The 19,899-nt window shown below is 35.9% G+C and overlaps 1 protein-coding gene across 3 annotated transcripts in view; it reads left to right on the top strand.

Moving 5' to 3' along the window:
• Positions 1-224: 224 nt before the first annotated feature.
• LOC135770668 (diacylglycerol kinase delta-like) overlaps positions 225-19,899 on the top strand; it is a 32,878-nt gene continuing 13,203 nt past the window's right edge. Inside the window, exons 1-3 of one of the 3 annotated variants that reach the window (XM_065280350.2) lie at positions 225-494; positions 11,002-11,109; positions 11,233-11,313. In XM_065280350.2, the coding sequence (XP_065136422.1) occupies positions 354-494; positions 11,002-11,109; positions 11,233-11,313 (330 nt within the window). In that variant the 5' untranslated portion in view covers positions 225-353. Of the gene's footprint in view, positions 495-8,863; positions 8,997-11,001; positions 11,110-11,232; positions 11,314-14,025; positions 14,180-19,899 lie in introns of those variants that run through there. The other 2 variants (XM_065280351.2, XM_065280352.1) reach the window with 2 other exon arrangements.

The raw sequence follows: 19,899 nt of genomic DNA, 5'->3' as shown, positions 1-19,899 counted from the left end.
TTATTATATTTATATTATATTTATTAATAGTTTTCTTGTAAAACTTTTATTCTGTAAACGATTAGTTGCAATTAACCGTTATGCAGCCCATCTCTTTTTCACAAATGTCTTTATTCTTATTAGCGTATTGTTTTATTACTTACATTCTTAAAAATAAAGGGATTCTTTGCAAAAATGCCATAGAAGAACCATTTTGGTTCCCAGAACACATCTTGTCTCTCGATTAAATGTGACCGGTAGGCGGTGCTGTCAGCGGCTGCAGTGTTCAGTTCTTTCCGCTAGGCGGCAATGTAAGCGCCTCTGTTTCGGTGTAACACGTCTCTGTATGTGAAGCCCGGGGGCCGGAGCGCAGGATGGCGGCGGCGGTTGAGGTAGCGGTAGTCGGCACAACGGCAGCGGAGATCGAGTCCTCGGACAGCGAGCCGGAACAGGACCACGGATCCCCGCAGAAACTCATCCGCAAGGTCTCCACGTCCGGACAGATCCGGAGCAAGGTAACATAACGCATAGACGCGCGCGCTTTTGATGCACAGCGGGAACGCGCATCTGACCGAGCGGCCCGTCCGAGATCCGCGACATTTCCTACGTGCTGCTCCGGTACCGACCGATACCGACACCGTTCGCGGAGCCGCGTGCGTGCGTAAGATAACGGGACCGCGCGGTTTCGCGATGAACGGAGTGTGCTCGCGCGCGCGTGCGTTCGTCTGGAGCGCAACATTGTAAACTGTTGATTGGGATCCGTGAGCGTGTTAATGCAACAATGTAGCGGATTTATCTCGTGCTGCATGGACATATTACACTGTAATGAATCGATTATAGGCGAAAGAAAGAGAAATGCAACACTGTTTTGGTTTTCCGCTCAATGAAAATGCAACATTACAAACTAGTTATGAACAGTTATAACATTACTGTAGTGAAACAATGGTAACTTGGTTTTACATTTAGGCTACATGTTTCATTTGAAGACTCTTTTATCCAAAGCGACCCAATAGTGCATTCAAGCATTGACCAGCATGTGTAAATGAACCCATTGACTTTTGCGCTGCTAACGCAATACTCTACTAGTTGAGCTACAGTAACCCAGTCTCCACTGTTAAAATAAACAAGGATTTAAACGAATTGTAAAAGATAAGAAAAGTTTTTATACAGTTTGAAAGGAGTATTATTCCTCATGTCTCTTTATTCATTCAGTCATTTATCTAGAATACATGTATATTTATAATACATGCATGTATAATTATTACGTTTTTTTTATTAGATTTCCTTTGATTTATGATTTAACCAGAGAGTAATGAGATACCTCTAACTGGTACTGTAACTGTAATGAGTTTACTGTAACTACTACTGTAATTGTAATGAGTAGTAGTTTACCGCTATGGGGTTTTTGATGACCGATGCTGATATTGAGAAAGCTATGTGGCTTATTATGTGTATCTGATATAACACAAATGTAAATTGAGTGCATGAGAGACAAACAGAACATAAGAGTAACAAAATGAACATGTATTGTGCAGAATATTTTCAAAAATAACCTCTTAAAGGGATAGTTAACCCAAAAATTAAAATTCTGTCATCATTCACTCACACTCATGTTGTTTAAAACCTGTATGAATTTCTTTATTCTGATGATTACAAAAGAAGAAATTTTGATAAATAATATGTTTGTTGCTATCTTTAAAGGGACACTCCACTTTTTTTTAGAAAATATGCTCATTTTCCAGCACCTCTAGAGTTAAACATTTGATTTTTACAGTTTTGGAATACATTCAGCTGATCTCTGGGTCTGGCGCTAGCACTTTTAGCATAGCTTAGCATAATCCATTGAGTCTGATTAGACCATTAGCATCACACTAAAAAATAACCAAATATATTTTTCCTATTTAAAACTTGACTTTTCTGTAGTTACATTGTGTACAAAGACCGACGGAAAATTAAAAGTTGTGATTTTCTAGGCAGATATGGCTAGGAACTATACTCTCATTCTGGCGTAATAATCAAGGACTCTGCTGCTGTTACATGGCTGCAGCAGGCGTAATGATATTACGTAGCACCAGAAAATAGTCCCCTGCTTTTAAAAGTTACCAACTAAGGGACTATTTTCAGGCAGTGTGTAATATCACTATGAGCCGTGATCCTCCCTGTCCCTTCAAAGATCAGAACTCTTGATGTGTAAACTTTAGAGAGATTTACGCTACTGTGTCTCATAGTATAGTCGATTAAAATACATTTAGCGACTAAAGCAATGAAAACAACGTAAAATAATTGAGCATTTAAGTGCACTCAAAAATGCATACACTGAGAGACGCTTTTTAAAAAGCAAGCAAACACAAAATCTTTCTGTTCTTTACATACAAACAAAATGATCTTGAAATACCACAGCATTCTTTATCTAATAAAAACATTTGTTTTATGTCTTAAATGTGTATGTTTAGATGGTTTCATCGGACACACGTGCGGTGACGTGATACGCGTCTGGTCCGAACTTTACATCCGGTTTCAGTTTTTTTAAAGGTCTGACTAGTTGCTAAACTGCACTCTTGAACAAATACCTTGTCGAAAATAAGCAATGTTTTGGTTTCCTAGGTAATCTACGGGTTGTTTATTTTGCTTGCTATATAAATAAACTACGTTTAAAGTACTTTATTCTTAGCCGAGTTTATCGGAAGTTACGTGTTGACCACGAAAGCCGCTTGTTTATGTTGTTACTGCTGAAACCGTCTATAGATTAGAGGCAGAAACCACCAGTCTGTGCTTATCTTAAAGAGACAGTAACCTCAATTAACCTACTTATGTCTTAATGTTAATCAAACAACCCAAGAAAATCACTTCTATAGCTCTAAAAAATAATAATTATATTTCATTTATAAAATAAAGGCAGTGTTATGATTAATTTCATTCGATGTCTGTGCCTAATGCTAATTTTAGATCTTACTTACTGTGCAACTTTGTTTTTTTTATAAATGTTTGAAATTTCTTTATTTGTTCTTATTAGATTTTTCCGAAAAATGATCCGATCTGTGCCTCAAAACCATGCTGTGATCCAAACCATGAGTTTTGCGTTCCAGTACACCCCTACATGGGGGTATTATCTGGATTTTTTTATGAAAGTGGATATTCCTTTAAAGCAACACTAAAGACTTATTGCTCTTTGCTCCCCCTACAGGTTAGAAGCGTAATTGTTCATTAGCACTGTCATAAATACTGCAGCATAGCTGGCTCTGATTGGATTGTAGGTCTGCCGTAAAGCAAGTTTTTGTAGTTTTCACTTGAACTACAGGACCACTACCCGACGGTTGGAAACTTCTTTAGTGCGGTTTTGGCCGATAGAGGGCTGCAAAGCGAATGTGAAAGTGCCATTCACCCTGTTTTGAGTGGATGAACCACTGAAACTTTTTTGGAAACTTTATTTTAAGGTAAAAAAAACTCTTTGGTGTTGCTTTAACGTGTTTTTATATTGTTGAACACCATCTGTTACTGTGGCGAAATCTCTATGCCCCTTATAGTGATGCAGCATAAAGCGAAAGGTGATTGGTTTCTTTATGTATCAGTCATATGGCCTCTTGGTCAGTCCTTGGCCAGTCAAAGTTGTCATATTTCCCAGTTCATCAGTATGAAATGTATTTTCATGAGGAACAGCTAGAAAGATTTATCGACCAATCGAAAAATTATGATATACCATCTACTCCAACATATCGGTCTGTAACTTCTACTGTAACTGTGATACACCTTCATCTGTGCACAGCATGGCACATCATGTTTTGTTTATGTGATTGCAAATGAAGCACTATAGAGGAAATTTGTGTTTACAGTACAGCTGTGGATTTACGAGCCCAAGATGTTCACTGCACACTAAATTCATCATTTTTGAACACAGCAGCAGCACCTTCAGCTCTACATTAAGTCTGCAATATTCACTCATATTTGTGAGGACTATGATACTACAGTATGCTGTCTATTATATGCAGGCATCTGTCTCCAAATGTTTGTTCAATGTTCAAAACTAGCCTATATAGTTTAAAAGCAAGCAAGAGCAATTGTGGATTTTGAACAGGTGCTATATCCCGAGAAGAGTTTGGGCTTCCGTAAGACTGAAGTGTAGTTTATTATGAATATATATTATAAATCCACATCTCTGATTTACAGTATGTAATAAAAAGGAAATGTGTATTTTGCGCCTGGCCTGCGAGCAACACTGTGGCTCCGTGGAGAATTCTGAGAAGCGGAAGCTCTGATGGTGTGATGGTGGTGGAGGTATAAAGGTCACGGTTCAAAACAAAGCTCTTTGAGTTTGATCAGACAGAGGTGAGATGAAAGGGGTCGTCCTGACCACAGGTGTCTGACTGTCCGTTGAAAGGTCACGTTTGACCAGCAGGAGCTTCAGTCGTGGTGTGATGGAGTCTGAGTGAAGCTCACGTTTCACTGACAAGAGGCTTTGTGACGAGACACGTGAATATAACGTAAAATATTTCTGAGCGTGTGCAGAGATGTTAGCAGACAAATCTATGTCACTCTGCAGTGTATCGTGTATTTTGGTTTTATTGCACATTTTTTGCAGTATTACCGTATGTTTCTGTAGTGTGTCGTTGTGTTTTGGTAACTGTATATTGTACATATTTTTTGTAGTTTTACCATATAATCCTATAGCGTACTGGTGTGTTTTGGTTGTATTGCACATATTTCCGGGGTAAAAGTAATGCGGGACAAAAGTAACAAAGCCCTCCAAGCCCTGACTACATTTGCAGTCCAAACTATGACAGCATCTTTAGCACACAACCCTTGACAGAGCTTACAAATATCGCATTATTTCCTTACCGTTTTGCGCGTCTTGGTCCAGAAAGCTAATCTAAAAGATTTCTAATAGTGTTCATAATGTTTTATTCTCAACAATTCAAGATTGTACTGCCGGGTTGCTTTTGAAACATTTGATGAAACTGAAATTTAAAATAAAAATTTTGATAAATGACAAAATATGTTTGCAGTTAAATATTAACAAGGTCATAGTTATGTATATGTAATAAAAACAAGTGTAACACAATTTTTTTTACTTTTGAACCACCTTTGTGTTACTTTCGTCCCAGCAAACAGGGTCAAGAGTAACAGCGTGCTACTTGTGTTCAAAGTGAAATTATACTGAAGTCATTTTACATTTGATCAAAATTACACCTGATATTGATAGAGTACACTTGTGAGTTATTGACCACAACAAAAAAAATATATCTCTGTCTAAAACATTATCTTTTAAAATTATGTTTTTCTGAAAAATTTTACTTTCCCCCCTGTTCTCCCCTATTCTTCCTGTATGTTTGTACTGCCCACATTATTTATAGTATTGTTCAATACTGAAACCACATTTTTAAAAGTCTTCATTCGGTCTGCATCACAAACATGAATGTTGGCCAAACGGTTTATCTCATCTCCAAAACTCAGACCAACATAACACTGCAACAATTCTCATTCAGAAAACATACATTTTATTTATAACAGACTGATCTAAAACACACTAACAACAGGAAGCATTACATAAATTACAGACTTTTATTTAAAGTTTAAAGTTTTTTTTTATAAATCCGTATTTTAATTTTTTTTTACTTTTAGTCAGTGAATGAATCAGAAATTATGCATTTTGTATCAATGCATATAATACTTCATATTTGAGATGACAGTAAATAGGTGAAAAAAGAGGGGGAATCCTGAAATTCCAGTACTGCAATGATAATTACAGTAAAAAAACTTTACATCACGGTCTCTGCTGGGAGTAACGCATTACAAGTAATGTACATTACTTAATAATATTACTTTTATAAAGTAAAGAGTAAAGGAATGCAATACTTTATAATTGTACACATTAATATTTGAATTACTTTTTTAAAGAAATGCAAGTTACTTTTCATTTGAATTAATTTGATTACATTTTTTTTACTGAATTACATAGAATTACGTACTCGATGTGTGCGCCTCTGAGTGGGAACAGTTTGAGTCAGAAACGGATATGGCAGGCCAAAGCTTGATATTTTTGTGATGGAAATTTGCAATTTTTGAATGCAGAACTTCTATGTGGGTTCACACCAGCCACGATAGCGGCGGCAAAAATGCGCTATTCACGTGTAGTTGGACGCTTGAACATTTTGAGTTTACTCTCTAGTCGCTTCATTCGTGCGTGAAAGCCGCGTGTGAAATTCTAGCCATTCGAGACATTCATGCGGAAATTTGCGTTATGGGAGGGGCTTCTGCGACTCCGCTCACTCCCTGTAATCACGTGACTACTAGAGCAAGCTCCTGATTGGTTAACGAGGCTCGAGTATCTACCAAAGTTCCAATTTTTTAACTCCACGCCGTGCCTTCCACGCGCTTCGTACCGTGCACCATGCCATTTGCAGGTACGGTGCCACAGGATGCCTATTTGCATTGACTTAACATGTAAATCGCTCGCGCTTGCCGCCTCTTCCCCATCTAGTATGAATGCCACATAAGTCATAAAAACACCTGGAAGGTCTGAAAGAGATCAAGCCTCATCCAAGTAAGAAAACGTAACGCAAAGTAACTTAAAAGTAATGTTAGTATTTCTTTAAATGAAAAATAACTATGTAACACAATTAGTTACTTTTCTAGGGAGTAACTTAATATTCTTATGCATTACTTTAAAAGGTAACTTTCCCCACCACTGATTACGGTAAAGCTCGATTTATAGTCGTGCGTAGGTTCTATGCCATAGCTACGGCGTAGGCTATCCGTAGCCTGTGCGTAGCTCTGCGTAGCCTTACGCGCACCTCCCAAAAATTGTAACAGTGTGTCAGATCTATGCGGACCGCAAGCGCTGTGATTGGTCCACCAGAACCCCTCCCGTCAGATTAAAAAACTGCGTCATAGGTATTTCCGTTTGTGGTGAAAACAAAGATGAGCCAAGTTGAGAAGTGATTTAACTCAAACTGCAACAAAAGTCAATGTTTATTTACTTCCATCGTTGCTGTTCTTCTCAAAACATACACAACAAGTTGCTGTTTCTTCTTCGTTTGTGAGTTAACTCCCAAGCTTCTTCTTCTCTGACGGTAGCGCTGCTACTGTGGTTACATGCGTGGATACTGCCTACCAGTGGTTTCCGCGTGTGTTTGCACGTCGACGCGGAGGACGACGCAAAAGTATAAATGAAAACCGACGCGGAACCGACGCCGTAGGACCTACGCACGACTATAACGAGCCCTTAATAGTTGTTCATTCATTGTAAATGACTTTGAGGGTTCTAGTCCTCCCTCTCTCTTTTGCACTGGCTAAAAGTTCTTATCAACATCCCATTTGATGTCTCTCTGGCAATGCATTTTGGAAAGTACTGTCTGGAATGTCTAATCCAACCCGGACAGTCTACAGAAGAAATGTCCTTGCTTTCATTCCCTCCAGTAAAGTCATCTGGTCATGTGGATGCTGGTCATAAACCTTTGGAGGTGGAAGTGGCTCCATGCAGAGAAAACTCATGTATGGGGTTTACTGTAAGAAAGGGGGCGATGGGGGCATGAACCACAGTGAGTGCATTTCATGCATGAATAAGTGGATAACTATCAAAAATCTGCTTATTATGGAAACCTGTTTTCATGCGTTTACATGCAAATTAATAAACCCTCTGTGCAAAAAGCAGCGTTTACATGGGATTTGGAGATTTGTAGGTTTCTCATTCTCCACCTATAGTACATAATAATCGTTTAAAAAGCAGACAGGAAATCTGTCTTAAGCTATGCTGTTGTATCTCTTCTCATGTCTGCAGAACCTGTAGGCTAAATGTAACACAAGCTTTTATTTTCTCTTTCAACTACACGAGCGGTGTGCCTGCGTTACTTTGCGCTTACTTCAGTGTAAAAGTGGAGACAAGCTGGTTAATGAATTTACATGCAACACGAAATCGGGGTAATGAGCAAAAAATACGCCTTTATAAGTCTAATGCATTTACATGACCACACGTTATCAGTTTATTAAGCATAATCTGTGACATCCTGGGATGTGCAGCAAAGCAGTCTGTGACTGCTGCAAAAGGCTCGAATGCCACATTATCCAACATGCCCTCTCTCCTTTGCTGGCACAGGTACATTATGCAGGTTTTAGTGAAAATAAATGAGCCTTTTTTTGTATAATATGGGCCAATGAGTGGTTTGTCTAACAGCAAACCATCATTAGACAGTGCACACATCGTGATATTACGTTAGATTATATTTGGCCTGGGATATGCATGGTTGCTCTGTGTTCAATCACATTTCTTTTCCTGCATAAAATAATTATTAAAGAAATGCATGAAATTTGCCATCATTAATGTGTTTTAACCATTTTGAATACAGTCAGTGTGTTAGCATTTGAAAAAATGTGCTTTGCAGGTTGTGAAGTATGAATGAGAAAATTAATTTTGAAAAATGTGGTCTTTAAATGCATTTTGTCTCAAAATAGATTCACAGTTTGGCTGAATGTGTGAAAAGTTTTGAATATGCGGCTTCGGTGTTATACAATGCTTGTTAATGGCCGTAAATACTTATTGAAACACGAGTTACACAGCAGACGTCTGTGTCATTTATGACAAACCACAAGGTTTGTTAGATGTGAAGTTAGCGTGTGGTTAGGAAAAGCTTTGAGTTATTTTGGTAACATTTCTCAAAAGACTCGCTGCACAAACAGGTCAAGCTTCCTGTGTGTGTGTGTGTGTTTTACTTTAATTGCATGTGTACATGAGAGGGGTTTTGTATGGCTGTGTGTAAAACCACACACCAACGTTTTCTTAATGTCTGAGTATATTTGGTGCTGAGTATTAAATAATAGTGTTAGTGACATTTACAGATAGCGGAAACCAGTGTATGCGTGCGTGTGTGTGTGTGTGCGCGCATGTAAAAGGTGTAACGCACACATCAGTCAGACTCTGAAGATCAGATCAGGGAGGGGCAGGACAATTGCGCCTGGGCACGGTTCGGTTGGTTTGGGTAGTATGAGCGCGCCCTTAGTGTCTGATGGATTCCAGTATCAAGCAGGTGAGTCTTTAAATGTGTCGTGCTCTCTGTTCTGATAAAAAAATCATTTATTTTTTGTGTGTTTTTAGTTTGAAACCCGTCAACATTAACCCGTTTAGTGTGTTTGACGCTGTGCATGTTTATCCATCACACACTGAGTACTGTGTGTATGTGAAGAGTTTTCCTTGTGTAACTTGCCTTCACTTTTCGAACGTTATTTAGATAATATTAGTTATTATTGTACACTCCAGCCGTGATGTTCGGTAATTTCGACATATTTATATGTTTTTAAATCCTAAATTTTTGTGGTAATAACAGATTTCATGACTATTGATTGCTATCGTATTTAATATTGCAAATTACATTTATGCATTTAGCGGATGCTTTTATTCAAAGTGACTTACAGTGCAATACAAGTGATGCATTGGATCAATATGTGCTTTTACACCGCTCTACCAAAAATTCAAGTTGCTTGTTCACTTGTCAGGTGTTGCTATGTGGTTGCTAGGGTGTTTTAGGTGGTTTCTAGGCCTCATACACACTGCAAACTTTCGTGAGTGACAACCGGATTTAAATGCGGCAGTGAATCCGTTAAATGTTCGTTTCATGTCTGTACGGAACAAGACTCACTCCTGAAAATGTGATGATTGACACAGATAATAATTTTAAAGAGATAATGTTAAAATAATTTAACAGCGTTATGTTTTGCAATTAACCTCCGTCTTGGTGTTGTGCATTGTATGCATTTGTGAGGCTGCTCCACAGCGGGCTGTCTTGCAGTGTTGCCAGGTCCTGGTCTTTTTTTAACGTACATACCATTTTGGCGCATATCCGTTAAGGCTTTTGGCTCATGAAGCGATCAAGATTTTGGTGCCGGTCCCTATATTTTGATCTTTGAGGATGCACCGATACCGATACTGGTATCGGGTATCTGCCTCGATACCACATTTTCAAAAGTACTCGTTAAAAGTCCTCCGATACCTGGAATCGATACCACGGTCTGAGAAATGTCTATGTTTGAGCGGCGTGTAAGGGGTTAATGCCTTTTGTGTTGTCCAAAGAGGCAGAGTTTACAACAAACTGGAAAACTAGTCCTTTGTTTTTTTGTTTAATTATATGACTAAAGCTGTTACCTGTAAATTTAATTAATGTTTTTTTATTAAGTACTCCGTATCGTTTTCGGCAAGTTCTGAAATTCAAATACTCGTACTCGTATTCCAAAAAAGTGGTATCGGTGCATCCCTACTTTGAGGTAAAGCATTTGGATTTATTTCGGTTAATTATTGGATTTTTCTTGTTTTCTGTTTTTTCGTAGATCTGGCAACAGTCAGCAAACGCTCATGCCTCTTCATTTTCTGCACCGCCCATACAGAAGACTTTTTCCCTTCTAGGCATTTATTTTTTTACCTATATTGGCTCAAGTCAAGGAGCACGTCACCAGATCCCTTTAATGCTCCAGGGTCTCGCTTTTAATGTTACTGTGAAAATGAAACATCACACATCACCAATTGATATGCAAGTGTGTCCGTGGGTGTGAAACAAATACTGCATGACAACTTAGACACAGCTTTAGATAGAAGCGTCTGCCAAACCCATTTTATTTTTATATATATATATATATATATATATATATATATATATATATATATATATATATATATATATATATATATATATATATATATATATATATATATATATATATATATATATATATATAATTATGTTTGGCTTAGCAAATACTTGTATTAAAAATATGATCATCATCTTGAATCATTATGGCAAATGAAAAAAAAATGGTTTTGTTTTTAGTTAAGACTCTGCTGCCCCCTACATGCAGAACATGAGAACTATTACTGCATTTTTCAATCAGTTCTTTTAAAATCTGACCACACAGCACTTTGAGTTCAGTTTGTGAGGTTTCTTTGTGTTGTATAAGAATGATGACATTTATTATGCCTTGTATGAGGATGACTGTAGAGAAAATAATCGTTACTGATACTGATTTTTCTTCTTGTCCTTCTAGACAATTTTAAGAGAGGGAAAGTTAATGAAACAGACAAATTTTCAGCGCTGGAAGAGACGGTATTTTAAACTGCGGGGAAGAACGCTATACTACGCTCAGACATCCAAGGTCTGTCCTACAAATACACATGAATCAAAATTAACATATATTAAATTATTTCTAGTTATATATCTATACTTCTAGTGATATTATTTGGTTATTATTTACACATATTATATATTTGTTTTTCAGTCAATCATATTTGATGAAGTGGATTTGACAGACGCCAGTGTAGCTGAATCCAGTACCAAGAATGTTAACAACAGTTTTACTGTAAGTACGCACAATATTACACAAACAAACTCACACCATGGGGAAAATCCTGAATCGCTTGCTTATTATTCTTGATTTAGAGATTGATTGTCTACACAGCCTACATGATGTTAATGGATTTTTAATTGCATTGACAAAAAGTGGACTTTACTAAATTACATTTGATAGAAATTCAGTAATTACATGAATACTTGTGATAAAACAGAATTTGAAGTCCTTCATTTGGACTAAAAATGTAGCTGAGAATTAATGTAGAATAGATTGTTTCTCAATCGATTAGATATTTTTGTCAACTAAAATCGACAAAAAGAGTTCACACTTTTGAAAGCCATAACGTTAACTTGCTTGCGTCAGTATTCACTCGAAATCTTTTACCGTTAATGGCATTTTAATGGTAATTTCATTAATGAGCTTCTCAACATTGTCGTCTGTCATTTCAAATACGCAAGCACTTTAAATTTAAATAGATTTGATTGACTATCAATGGTTTATCGTTCATCAGTTGGGGAAAAACGTTTAGAAAGAGTACACAAAGGTATCATTCCTTGTGACTTTATTGTAATTTACAAGTTGTAATGTATTTTTTTTTTTTAACTGTCATCGTCCTTAGTGTAAACTTCCCTTAAAGGAAAACACCACCGTTTTTCAATATTTTATTTTGTTATTACCTAAACTTAGATGAATTAATACATACCAATCTTTTTTCAATGCATGCATTTAATCTTTTCACAGCGAGTGGTGAATGTGTTAGCATTTAGCCTAGCCCCATTCTTTCCTTAGGATCCAAACAGGGATGAATTTAGAAGCCACCAAACACTTCCATGTTTTCTCTTTTTAAAGAATGTTACAAGAGTAGTTACACGAGTAAGTATGGTGGCACAAAATAAAACGTGGCGATTTTTTAAGCAGATAAAAATGAGAACTATATTGTATGGTGGATGAGCACTTAGTTTGCAGCACTTCAGGCACCGTAACCTCATCACTCCTGACTCCTCCCCCTCTCGCTCAAACTTCCGTCAATATTACTGTGCCCGAGTAAATAGTCCTTAGTCAACGACTTTATAGAAAAAAAACACAATATAATTATCTGTTAATGTTTTATAATTGTTTAGAAACACCCTAGTATTATTTGTACGATAACATGTTTATGAATAAAGGGCTGTTCATATTTTAACTATAAAATATAGTTTTAAAAATCGTTTTATATTATAGCAGAGATCACACCACAACTATAACAATAAAGATATAATGAACGATATTGTTGGGATCAGTTTCTGAGTGAATTTTTTTTGTACTGATGAACGATAAATCAATGACAGCCAATCAAATCCATTTGAATCTATAGTGCACACGCATTTGAAATGATACTGTGGAGAAGCTGAAGTCCATTACATAAAATTACGTCAGGTATCCAGCGCTGATGCAGTTGCTGTGAAATTGACTTCATAAGGTTTTTATTCCTTCTACACTGACTATTATACCAAAGGTAAGATATTAGATTGCACAAACTAGATTCACTGTTTAGAGAAATGTGAAACACAGCATGTTGAGGACATCTGCTGGTTATACCCGCTGTTTAAATGCAATAGAACAGCATATTTATACATTTTATGACATGTGAACAATTACAAACGCTTATTATTAAAGGAAATATGCAATATTAGCTAATGCCATTAAACATAACTGATTTGCCTGAGTACTGCGCCTCCCAAGCGAATTAGCATAAAGTTATCGCTGTTGTCCGGTGATAAGGACGCTAATATAGTTATTGTTATAGTTCAAATGTGAACGCCGCTTTATTTATACTGAATATATATATATATATATATATATATATATATATATATATATATATATATATATATATATATATATATATATATATATATATATATATATTAGTACTGTCAAAAGATTAATCACGATTAATCGCATACAAAATTAGAGTTTATTTTTGCATAATATGTGTGTGTGCATTGTTTGTAATTATTTTGTATATATAAATACACACACATGCATGTATGTATTTAAAAAACATTTACATAAAATAAAAAATAAAATATATATAACCCTAATTTTAAAATACATACATAAATAACATGTTTCTTAAATTTCTTAAGTGTATGTGTGTTTTATATATACATAATAATTATACACAATACAAACTTTTATTTTGTATGCAATTAATCACGATTATTCTTTTGACAGCCCTAATATAATTTAATAATTTTAAATATAAGGATTATATCCTTTTACATGTTATTTCCTTACACTGATATTTGAAATACAATTCAGCATCCTGTTTGCTCTCTCAGTTCACTTTCAGGAATTGAATTTGGGTTTAAAAGGAATTCTCGCTTCACTTCTGAATGGCACACACACACACACACACACACACACACGCACACACGTGTGCTCCAGACTATTGCAGGATGTTCTGTTTACCAGGTCCAGAATAAACACACTCCACTTTTTCTCAGAACCTCAATTTTGTGTGTGTGTGGATGTACAGAAGTGTATTTATAGTTTGACATTTGGACTGATTTAGTTTTAATTGCAGGGAGGAGCTTGACTTTGTCGTTCTGTGCTGCGTGTGCCCTGCGTTTTTTCCTCTGTGCTGATGTGTTGGTTTGTGGGAGGGGTCTCTGACGGGATGCGGGTCTCTCTGACTCACTCGAATGGAAAGAGGGCGGAGACTGGGAGAGAGAGAGAGAGAGAGAGAGCGGGGGGAAGAGAATTAGGAATTAGCTGTGGCTGTGCCGGTCTGTAGACGCTCTGAGATCTACACAGACAGGAGGAAAAACACACAGAGAGAGAAAAAAGAACCTACAGGAGCGTCTGGGGTTTTTGCCGGCAATAAGTAGAGGTAACAGGAAAGAATGTGAAGAATGAGAGAGAGAGAGAGAGAGAGAGAGAGAGAGACTATGGCAAAACCATTGGGAATGTTCTACTTCCTAAGGAAAATGATTCATAAAGTAAATATAGAGTAGTTTAGTTTTTCTACATGCCATTTTAGGGTTTTGATCAGTGTATAGTTGGCTTTATAGATATAACAGTTGACAGTATGTTCTTATTTTGATAAGTGTGTGTGTGTGTGTGTGTGTTGTGAACAGTGTGTCCACTGTCTGTGTTTTGGCCTTGGGCTCAGTATGACTGTTTTTGATGTCGCTCGTAAAACCTACTTTTGTTAGGGTAACCTGATGTAGTTGGACTGATTCTGTTATTTAAAATCTTATATTATTAACATGTATAACTTAATAATACAATTTCATTACGATTCATTTATAGATTCATTCATTACGACATTTATAGATCATCTAACAAACATTTTAACAGTTTATACTGAAAATGTTTTATTACGTTGTGTCACTTCATAGTACATGTGTGTTCTGCTGGGTAGTTTAGGTCTTAAATGTACACAATAGGTACTTTGTATTTAGTAATGGTACCAAATTATTTAATAAACACAAACTATTTAACTATTAAAGTGTGTTTGATGATAAGTTTGAGCCTTGAAACTCACTTTATCTTGTTTTCTTGTTTTCTAAGATTATGTTTGTTCTGGTTTGTGCTCTGGTTTTGTTATGTGTGTGCTCTGTTTGTAAGATTTGTTAAATGTGTAATTTAGATTTTTATATTACATATCTTCTGTCTGAATGTGTCGTTTAAAGCATTTAAAAGTGTGATGAAATAGGATACAGGATACAGTTTGTCTTGTGTTAAGAGCTTTGTCACCTACTTGAGATCAATATTGTTTGGACAGTAAGGAAGACTTCACTGTTTGGCCTTTAAACTCTGAATGCTTTCAGTAATGACATCAGGCGGTGTTGTGTAATTATTATAAATGTTTGTGTTGTGTCTCACAACTTTTCTTTCTAAATCGGATTATCATACACTTCACCGGGCAGCCATTGGTCAGACAAACAGAACCCCCCCGCCCCAAACTCACATGCTTGAACACATTGATGTCAGATTGCTGAAACAAACAGATGATTGTTTTTAAAGGATCTCAGAGTCATAATGTTTGCACTCTTAAGAAAGTTAAACCGCACATGACTTATACTTGACACATAAATGGAAAGTATTTTAACAAGCCCAAACAGATGATGTTTTTCACTGCTAATCCTAAACACTTACTTATAAACAAATGTCTTTCAAATTTATTAGAGTGAATCATAATTATTTCATAGTTATAAATAACCCAAACTTAGGATAATCAAAAGTCATTAAATCATGGTTAAAACTAACCCTAACTCAGGGTTTTAAAGTTGTTAACTCGGGATTTTACAGTCATTAGACCATGGTTAAAGCTAACTTTAACTCAGGGTTTTACAGTCATTAATCCATGGTTAATGTTAACCCTAATTCAAGTTTTTAAAGTTGTTAACCCATGGTTAAAGCTTACTTTAATTTAGGGTTTTACAGTCATTAATCCATGGTTAAAGTTAACCCTAATTCAGGTTTTTAAAGTTGTTAACCCATGGTTAAAGCTAACTTTAACTCACGGTTTTACAGTCATTAATCCATGGTAAAACTACCCCTAGTTCAAGTTTTCTAAGTTGTTATCCCATGGTTAAAGCTAACTTTAATTTAGGATTTTATGGTCATTAGTCCATGGTTAAAGCTAACCCTAGTTCAAGTTTTTAAAGTTGTAAACGCAGGGTTAAAGCTAACTTTAATTTAGGATTTAACAATCATTAATCCATGGTTAAAACTAACTCTAATTCAAGTTTTTAAAGTCGTTAGCGCATGGTTAAAGCTAACTTTAATTTAGGATTTTACAGTCATTAGTCCATGGTTAAAACTAACCCTAATTCAAGTTTTTAAAGTTGTTATCCCATGGTTAAAGCTAACTTTAACTCATTGGTTTTTATAGTCATTAGTCCATGGTTAAAACTAACCCTAATTCCAGTTTTTGAAGTTGTTAACCCATGGTTAAAGCTAACTTATACTCATGGGTTTTTACAGTCATTAATCCATGGTAGTTCAAGTTTTCTAAGTTGTTATCCCATGGTTAAAGCTAACTTTAATTTAGGTTTTTACAGTCATTAGTCCATGGTTAAAACTAACTAGTTCAAGTTTTCTAAGTTGTTATCCCATGGTTAAAGCTAACTTTAATTTAAGTTTTTACAGTCATTAGTCCATGGTTAAAACTAACCCTAATTCAAGTTTTTAAAGTTGTTAATGCATGGTTAAAGCTAACTTTAACTCATTGGTTTTTACAGTCATTAGTCCATGGTTAAAACTAACCCTAATTCCAGTTTTTAAAGTTGTTAACCCATGGTTAAAGCTAACTTATACTCATGGGTTTTTACAGTCATTAATCCATGGTAAAACTAACCCTAGTTCAAGTTTTCTAAGTTGTTATCCCATGGTTAAAGCTAACTTTAATTTAGGTTTTTACAGTCATTAGTCCATGGTTAAAACTAACCCTAATTCAAGTTTTTAAAGTTGTTAATGCATGGTTAAAGCTAACTTTAATTTAAGATTTTACAGTCATTAGTCCATGGTTAAAACTAACCCTAATTCCAGTTTTTAAAGTTGTTAACCCATGGTTAAAGCTAACTTTAACTCTGGGTTTCACAGTCATTAAGCCATGGTTAAAGCTAACCCTAATTCAAGTTTTTAAAGTTGTTAACCCATGGTTTAAGCTAACATTACTCAAGGTTGTAAAGGCATTAACCCATGGTTAAAGCTAACTCTAACTCAGGGTTTTAAAGTCATTAACCCATGGTTAAAGCTAATTCTAGTTTTTAAAGCTGTTATCCCATGGTTAAAGCTTACTTTAACTCAAGGTTTTAAAGGCATTAACCCATGGTTAAAGCTAACTTTAACACAAGGTTTCAAAGGCATCAATCCATGGTTAAACCTAACCCTAATTCAAGTTTTTAAAGTTGTTAACCCTTGTTTAAAGCAAAACCTATCTCATGGTATTAAAGTCATTTACTCATGGTTTAAGCTAAAACTAACCCTGACTCAGAGTCATTAACCCATGGTTTCACTTTGAAAGGAAAGTTTCTGACGCATGTAAGTTGAACTAAAATCTTTGCATTTGGTGTATTATTAGATTGGTATACCAGTTTAAGTGTTAAAAAATCAAAAACAGAATGTGCGAAGCTTACGTAATCGAAAGACCACCAAACTCTAGCAGTCGCATGATGTTACGAAAGGACTGATAATGTGTGTATTTGTATAAGTGATAAAAGTATCGTCAAGATCTACATCAAACACATTACGCAGGCATACACGTCGCTCACATCCGCTCGGTTTCCGCTGAGATTGATGTGTCTGTATATCTATTAGTTGCGTTTATGAGGCAGTCTGTGTACTCTTCTGTGAAATGAATAATATGATGGGTTAGCGAGCGTGTGTGTGTTTTCATGAATGTGCTGGCGGTGAAAGACGCAAGTTATTTTTATCTGTGTGGGAACAGAGGATCTTTGTCAGCAGCTGTAGGAAACGGAATGGGAAGTTGATGTACACACACACACACACACACACACACACTCTCTCTCTCTCTCTCTCTCTCTCTCTCTCTCTCTCTCTCTCTCTCTCTCTCTCTCTCTCTCTCTCTCTCTATTTTAGGTCTTTAAATGCAGATGTGTTTATTTGGTTTAGCCAGTTCAGCAGAAAGCAAATCATTGCTTCTATGTTGCGATGCAAATGTAATGCATGAATCAAATTCTAGATAAATCTCTGAATGTTTTTATTTTAATACTTTATGACATCAGTGCTGCTCTCCATGTTCTCCTGCAGGATCTGAAACCTTTATCAGTTTTGTGTGCAAGAACATCTGATCATTTATACAGAGACGCTAACATAGCCACACATGCAAATGCTTTGAATAATGATGTAAAAACACTTTAGGTTCATAGAAACTTCTTTTTTTTAAGTTTTAAGTTTTATAAAAGGCTTTAATTAAAACCATTAAAAACTTTATTACAAGGTTTGCATTAGATTTTAAACACTTTATAGTCAGTAAGCTCTTGGACCTTTGGACTTCTGTGTTTACCTTGATAATATTTATCAGTCCACATTATTTCTGCTGGTTTGCAGCTGACGTTCAGTGATATTATAAAAACATTCATAACACTGTCATACTGACTTATGACACAGGACTGTTTGACAAGGTTATTATTAATAACTAAAACTATTCAATATCAAATAAAATATAGGCCTAAATATTAGCGGAAAACTTGAAGTGAACAATAATTATAAATAGGGCTGGCATGATGATGAACTGTGGCTGACGGTTCATTTTCTAATAAATTGCCTGTTATAGGGCTTTGATGTTTAATTCTCATAGATTTTTTGTTTGTTCATGAAATTATTTTCACACATTGTTGTGATTTAAATTAAATCTTTTGCAAGGTTTACCTGGCAGTAAATATTAATGCACATAACACATATTTAAAAGTAATTATTTAATGAACATAGCTTTCAAAAACTAAAAATTCTTAATAAACACAATAAAGTGTCTGAAAAATAACTAAAAATAAAAATGCATTCAAAATAAGCTGACTAAAGTATAGCAGAACCGGCCTTAAATATTAGCCAATCCTACTAAGGTCATATTAGTACTGGACCATAGTAGCTGCAATAAAATATTGTATTGGAAATGTATTTTTTTCTTGGCAAATCATACTGCTAATCAAAGTTTTGCAGCATTTATTTAAATGTCTGTTTTTCCACTGTATTAAATGGCTTTGCAATGTATCACATCAAACTGTCAGTCAATGAGCGCCATGTCTCGTGGCGCTGGAGCTCCCCCTTGTGTTATTTAGAGAGAAATGCAATCATTGCGGTGATCTGAAATCATCGCGATGAGGTCAAACAATTACGATGAGACGATTATTTAATCATTGTGACAGCCCTGATTATAAATATTGTATTTTTTATTTTATCATTTGTGGCGCAAAAATTATGAACTGAAATAAAATTAAAGCTAAAACTGAAAGTAAATGTAACTTAAATAGCAATATTAGTGTACAAAATGATTAAAAACGGCCTTACAAGACCTTACATAATGAACTGTAGTGTTTTATTTACAGTTTTATCTATATAGACCTTGTTTCTACAGCCATTTTTCTACAGTAGCCCTAAACGGACAAACTGGACACTCATTTTGTTGTGACTACCTTATGCGGCTTTCACGTAGGATGCGGTGTGCGCTGCGCTCGCCTCTGAGTTCAGCGCAGGCAAGCGATTTGTGCTCTGATGGCCAGACCAAAGTAGGCGGGGTTTTCAATAAATTACTACAATGTTTATATTTGCGTTAAATAGTCAATGAGGAATACAGAGACTGATGTTGCCCGTCTCCATTTCACGTAACGTTAAGCTGCCTACCTACAACAAGTAACTTGACTTAAAACACACCTGACATGCCAACTTGAATTGCTACGTGTTTCCATGACACGGCTTTCCTTCCGATGTCTCTGTAGGAGTTTTAAACTTGTATTATAAAGGTCGGGGATTTGCGAGCATAAGCTTTTTGTCCATTTTGCTTGTTTGGATGCCCCGTTTCTATTGGCCGCGCGGGCAAAAGTTAAACTATTTTGAACTTTGACCGCGGCGTGAGTGCAAGCG

Source organism: Paramisgurnus dabryanus, chromosome 8, assembly GCF_030506205.2.
Source record: "Paramisgurnus dabryanus chromosome 8, PD_genome_1.1, whole genome shotgun sequence".
Lineage (NCBI taxonomy): Eukaryota > Metazoa > Chordata > Actinopteri > Cypriniformes > Cobitidae > Paramisgurnus > Paramisgurnus dabryanus.
Note: the sequence above shows the minus strand (reverse complement) of the source record. Positions and strands in the feature narration are given on the sequence as shown.